The sequence below is a fragment of the Nylanderia fulva genome, unplaced genomic scaffold (genome assembly GCF_048542155.1).
Source record: "Nylanderia fulva isolate GAGA-0341 unplaced genomic scaffold, ASM4854215v1 Scaffold275, whole genome shotgun sequence".
NCBI classification, from domain to species: Eukaryota; Metazoa; Arthropoda; class Insecta; order Hymenoptera; family Formicidae; genus Nylanderia; species Nylanderia fulva.
This window is the reverse complement of record NW_028190342.1, coordinates 4,144-10,701: the sequence shown is the minus strand read 5'-3', so window position 1 is coordinate 10,701 and position 6,558 is coordinate 4,144. Positions and strand designations below refer to the sequence as shown.

Below are 6,558 nucleotides of genomic sequence, written 5' to 3'. Positions count from 1 at the left end.
GCCTATATAAAAAGATTGCTGTGTACTTATACAAAGAATTAATATAAAACAGAATAAGCACGAAAAAGAAAAATTTCATCAAGAAAATCGATGAATTAATGAATAAATAATTTTTGGTCATACAGACAGATATAGATAGATAATATAAATATAATTATTACGGCAATATATTTATAATATACCTACGTATACGCCGTATACGGTACGACGCAGATAAGTATGCCTCAAAAGAGAAAAGGCGGAAATTTATATAAAATCAGTCGCAAAAGCAAGCGCTTACGACAATTACGAAAAATTGAGAGTTCGGAGGAAAGATCTCAACGACTCGAAGCTGATGCCCAAAGACATGCTCAGCAGAGGGCTCATGAAAATAATGACACAAGGTCTCAACGACTCGAAGTTGATGCCCAAAGACATGCTCAGCAGAGGGCTCATGAAAATAATGACGCAAGGTCTCAACGACTCGAAGCTGATGCCCAAAGACATGCTCAGCAGAGGGTTCATGAAAATAATGACGCAAGGTCTCAACGACTTGAAGCTGATGCTCAGAGACATGCTCAGGGAAGGCAACAAGCTAGACAATTAAATCATCATATTGCGCTAATTGCCAAGGACAATGAAATAAATGTGTCAGTTCATACACTTGGCCAAATGAATATAGAATGCCAATTTTGCAAATCGTTAAATTTTGAATGTAAAAAACCTAAAGATGGGAAATTTACATATTGTTGTCAAAAGGGTAAGCTTACATTAAAGTCAATAAATTGTCCTGATTTTATTAAAAAATTATACATGGGAAATGATTATGCATCGAAAAATTTCCTAAATAATATTCGTTCATATAATAGCGCTTTAGCTATGGCTTCTATGGGTGCCCCGGGCAATAGAAATCCATTGGATGTTGTGAACAATGCTCCTTATTGCTTGAAGATTCATGGGCAATGTCATCATTTGACTTCGACAGCAATGCGCCCAGCGGATGGGCAAGCTCCGCGCTTTGCGCAGCTTTACTTTTTAGATACAGAAGAAGCTGTAAATCATAGAATGAATAAGAAAGCTAATCAAGAGTGTGATTTTGAAATAATGAAAAATTTGTCAAGTTTTATGGTTCAATGCAATGAATTTGCAAAGACTTTCAAGATGATGCGTCAAGTTGAACAAGACCTTAATCCAATAGGCAATAAAAATATAAATTTAATGTTGTCCTTTCGAAACGATCCTCAACATGATCAAAGAAAATATAATGCTCCACAAGCTAATGAAATAGCTGTGGTCTTTCAGAATGTAGATGGTGAGCCTCCATTTGAAAGAGACATTCGGATTTATAATAAAAATTCAAACGATGTTCAACAAATATCAATTCTGGACAAAAAGTGTGACCCAATGTGTTATCCTTTGTTATATCCATATGGTAACGATGGATGGCATTCAGAAATGAAATCTTATAATTCTAAATATTCAGGATTTAAAGTAACTCAAATGGATTATTATGCTCATCTGCTGGCACCAAGAGCCGAATTTAGCCAATTTAAAAGAGCAGGCAAATTGAGATGTCAATTTATACTTGATGCCTATATGAAAACTGAAGCCAATAGACTTAATTATATTAAATTAAATCAACCTCAATTAAGAGCAGAACTTTATTCAGGATTAATGGATCACCTTGATAATCGAGCACAAAATGAGGGAATTACAGTTGGTGTACCTGTAATATTACCATCTTCATTTATGGGCAGTCCAAGGAACATGCAAGAAAGATACCAAGATGCGATGTCTTTGGTAAGAAAGTATGGTAAACCAGACATTTTTCTAACCATGACTTGCAATCCTCAATGTCCTGAAATTAAGGATAATCTTGATGGATGTCAAATAGAGTTTCGACCTGATTTAGTCGCTAAAACATTTAATTTGGATGTCAAAGAGATTTTAAAGGATTTAATTCAAAATAAAATTTTTGGAAATATTATAGCTTATGCAGGTGTGATTGAATTTCAAAAAAGAGGACTTCCACATTTGCATTTACTTGCAATGTTGAGCAATGAAGATAAGCCCCGACTTCAAGAAGTCATTGATATGATGGTATGGGCTGAAATTCCTAATGAAGAAAAATATTCAGAACTTAATGAAAAAGTTTTGAAACACATGATTCACGGTCCATGTGGAGATCCCTCGAGGAGATATCCTTGCACTGGGGACGATGGAAAATGTTCAAAAGGATTTCCAAAAGAATTTAATGATAAAACTAATGCTAATGTAAATGGATATCCCATCTATCAACGTAGGGATATTGGAATAAAATACATTGTTAGAAATAAAGAAGTGGATAATCGATGGGTGGTGCCGTATTCACCATATTTAATCATGAAATATAATCGACATATTAATTTAGAAATATGTTCATCAGTGAAGAGCGTAAAATATCTATATAAATATATTCATAAAGGATTTGATTGTGCTGCAATTGAAGTGCAAGCACGAGATGGTACAAGATTCATTAGAATAGATGAGGTTAACTCATTCATGGATGCAAGATATGTTAGTGCTCCAGAAGCAATGTGGAGACTTAATGGATATGATCTGTTCATGAAATCTCATACAGTAATAAGATTGGCAGTTCATTTGCCTGATTGCCAAATGGTTTATTTTCGAGCAGGAAATGAAGAACAAGCTGCTCAAAGAGAGCTAAATCGAGATACTACGCTGACTGCATGGTTCAAATTAAACCAATATGATGAAAATGCAGCAAATTATCTTTATACAGATATTCCTTATCATTATGTTTATAATAAAAAAGAAACTAAGTGGAAGCCACGTAAAAAAGGTGGTGAAAAAATAATTTCAAGACTATATACAGTAAGCATAAAAGATATTGAAAGATTTTATCTCCGTCTTCTTCTACTACATGTAACTGGAGCAAAATGTTTTGAAGATTTGAGAAATGTAAATGGAATTATTTATAATACGTTTAAGGATGCAGCAATTGCAAAAAATTTAGTAGAGACTGATGATTTTTGGGGAAAAACGATGGAGGAAGCAACAGAATCGAATATGCCTGCACAACTTCGAGAATTATTTGCTTACATTTGCATCTTTGGAAATCCAATAGATGTACCAACAATTTGGAATAAATACAAAGATTTTATGATTGAGGACTTTGTAAATAATAATGTTGTAAATCCCGAAAATATGGCGTTAAACCATATACAACAAATTCTGATAAATAATGGAAGTAGTTGTGAGAAATTCCAATTACCAAATCCAACTGAAATAAATATTTACGAAACAGAGTATAATGTAGATGAAGAAAAAATACGTGGTGATTATTTATTATCTACACTAAATGATGAACAAAAATACGTGTATGATATAGTAATGCGAGCAATTGAAAATGAAAATGAACCTAAACGTTTGTTTTTTATTGACGGATTTGCAGGAAGTGGTAAAACCTATTTATTTAACACATTTCTAAGTGTTATTCGAGGAAGAAATGAAATAATTCTTCCATGTGCTTCAACTGGAATTGCAGCCACACTTTTGAAAGGAGGAAGAACTTATCATTCTCTGTTTAAGCTTACAATTCCAATTGATGATGCAGCTAAATCAAATATTAGAGGAAATTCTCAAGCTGCACGAGAATTGATCAATGCAAAATTAATCATATGGGATGAAGTGAGCATGACTGTTGGACATGCCTTAACAGCAGTTGATAAACTTTTAAAGGATTTAATGAAGAATGATCAACCATTTGGAGGAAAAGTATTTTTATTTGCAGGAGATTTCAGACAAAATCTTCCAGTAGTACCTCATTTACACAAAACAGCGATAATTGAATCGACTGTAAAATACAACCCTATATGGAGGAATGTAATTAAGGTTAAATTACAGCAAAATATGAGAACTGCGGAAGAAAAAGAATTTGCAAATTGGTTAATGCAACTCGGAGATGGTAAATTATCAAATACAGATGGATTAAATCTAGACACGATTGAAATTCCACAAAATTTTATATCAAAAGAATCTCTTATTAATGAGATTTTTGGTGATAGAATTACCATAAAAAGGATTAGAGGAAATCAAGATCGAGCGATTCTTTGTCCTAAAAATGAGGATACTTTCAAAATTAATGATGAAATTCTTTGTCTAATGGAAGGAGAAGAAAAGGAGTATCTCTCTATTGACTGTATTGTAAGTGATGATCCACAGGAGCAATTAAATTTTCCAACTGAGTTTCTAAACTCACTGACACCTTCTGGAATGCCAGTTCATCGGCTTAAAATAAAAGTTGGTGCTACAGTAATCTTATTAAGAAATTTAAATACTAAAAAAGGACTTTGTAATGGTACAAGATTTATTATAACTAATTTGAAAAATAATATAATTTATGTAGAAGTTATAACAGGTCCTGCTCGAGGACAAATTGTTATGATTCCGAGGATAGATTTAATTACAAATGATTTGGAACTGCCATTTAAGTTTAAACGAAGACAGTTTCCTATTCGAGTGTCATTTGCTATGACAATAAATAAATCACAAGGACAAAGTTTAGAAAAAATTGGAATTTATTTGCCACATCCTGTATTTGCTCATGGTCAACTTTATGTGGCATTTTCTAGAGCAACAAAAAGAGAAAGTGTAAAAATTAAAATTGATGAATGTAGCAATCAAGGACATTTAATTGAAGAAAGTGAAAAATGTTTTACAAAAAATGTAATATACAGGGAAATTTTGTAAATTGAAGAATTATGACATTGTATGAGAGCTAATAATAGCGGGTTAGCGGTGGGTACATTAGAAATAAAAAAAATTGAGTAAAATGTAAAAAAGGATATAATAATTAAGTAATAAAAAAAATTTTAAAGTATATATTAACTAAAATAATGTTTTATATTTAAAAAATATGAAATTATGTGGAAATTAAAATAAACAAGAAAATAAAAATAAAAATATATAATAAATATTTAAATATATGCAAAACGCGGTGTAAAATAAAATATCTGGGAGAAAGAAATAGATAACATAGTAGTCATCCAAAAAAAATTTAAACATTTATTTTGATATAAATTTCGTGAAAGTCGGACAACAAATGTGGAAGTAGTTCGCGGTAATACAAAAAAAGAATTAATTTTTTGTGTTAAAACGGCTTTAATATAGGCTATATGAGGACCACGCGAAGCGCGGTCCGAATAGAAAGGCTTTGAGGACCGCGCGAAGCGCGGTCCGAAAAGCTAGTAATTTATAAATATAATTTTTGAGAAAATATTTTTGAAAATGATTAATTTTTGCAAAGGATTATTTTGGCTATAAACATAATATTTGAAAAGATAATATATTTGATTACGACATTTTGTAAAGAATTATTGTTGCTTGCGAAAGATATAACTTAGCACTTTTTTACATCTGTGATGTCTTTTAGTGGGATTTCACATATTTTTGCAAAGTTCATTAAAAGATATAATAAAAAAAATGTATATGTAAACATATATTTATGTTTACGTACGCACATGTTTGTGTACTTACATATGTATGTGCATGTGTGTAGCTTTTATAGTGACTCTCAATATATTTTATACTACAGTTACTTTAGATAAAAATTGAGCGATACCTCAGAAAAAATGTTAGCAAACTGAAGTTTCACAATGATAACTATTACGAGGCCATGTGTAATGAGCAAAAAAAATATTTAAAAAATTATTATAAATCTTGGAAAAACTTTAATTTAAAAAAACCCTTTACAAACGTTTTGACTGTACTCACAATCAGTCTTCTTCAGTGCGCAATAAACATTATAATAAATAAATAAATATAAATAAAAATTATAATAAAAAGTCGCAATACATTATAATAAATAAATAAATATAAATAAAAATTCTAATAAAAAGTCGCAATACAATGTCAAAATAAATTTGTCAAAATTAAAAGGCGAAATACGCTAACAATAAATTTAAATTATTAAAAATAGTGAATAATTGAAGTTTGGTAAAGACTTTCGTTTTTGCATGAATTTAAAGAAAAAAGTTTATCATTGTACAGTGGCCGTTAAAAAATAAAATTAAACAATTAGTACCCAAATTCTGTTATTTGCATGAAGTATTCTATAACTGTTTTCGTATAAGCTAAACTTTTTACTTCAAAAATTTACAAGTTGTTTATTGCGGTGTATTGACAGAACGTGGTGGAACGTGCCAACAGACGTTATGTAGATTACATGCGCGCACAAAAATGTCATAACTTTTGAATAAATTATCGAACAGAAATGAAAAAAGAACCGTTGAAAATCTAGAGATTTCAGCTTTTTAATGTAATTTGTTTTGTTATTTTATGATAAATTTTTAAAAAATTCTAAGACTATCTGTTACTAATTTAATAAAAGAAGACAAACATTACATGTAACATTTTGCTTAAATTATCGTAATTTTTTAAAGTATTAGCGTAGAATAACAAAAGGTTGCATTAAAAAGTTGAAATCTCTGACTTCTCAATTCAGACTCTCAACCCTCGACTCTTCACTCATTTTTGTACAATAATTCGTTCAAAAGTTATGACATTTTTGTGCGCGCG

The 6,558-nt window shown here is 30.7% G+C and overlaps 1 protein-coding gene across 1 annotated transcript; it reads left to right on the top strand.

The window, feature by feature from the left end:
- Positions 1–858: 858 nt before the first annotated feature.
- Positions 859–3,946, top strand: LOC146722766 (uncharacterized; the record flags this gene model as incomplete). The annotated part of the gene is made up of 5 exons (XM_085483887.1): positions 859–1,291; positions 1,463–1,792; positions 1,970–2,853; positions 2,971–3,406; positions 3,596–3,946. Coding segments are annotated over exons 1-5 (2,434 nt in total), but the record flags the coding sequence as incomplete, so codon positions are not given.
- Positions 3,947–6,558: the final 2,612 nt, after the last annotated feature.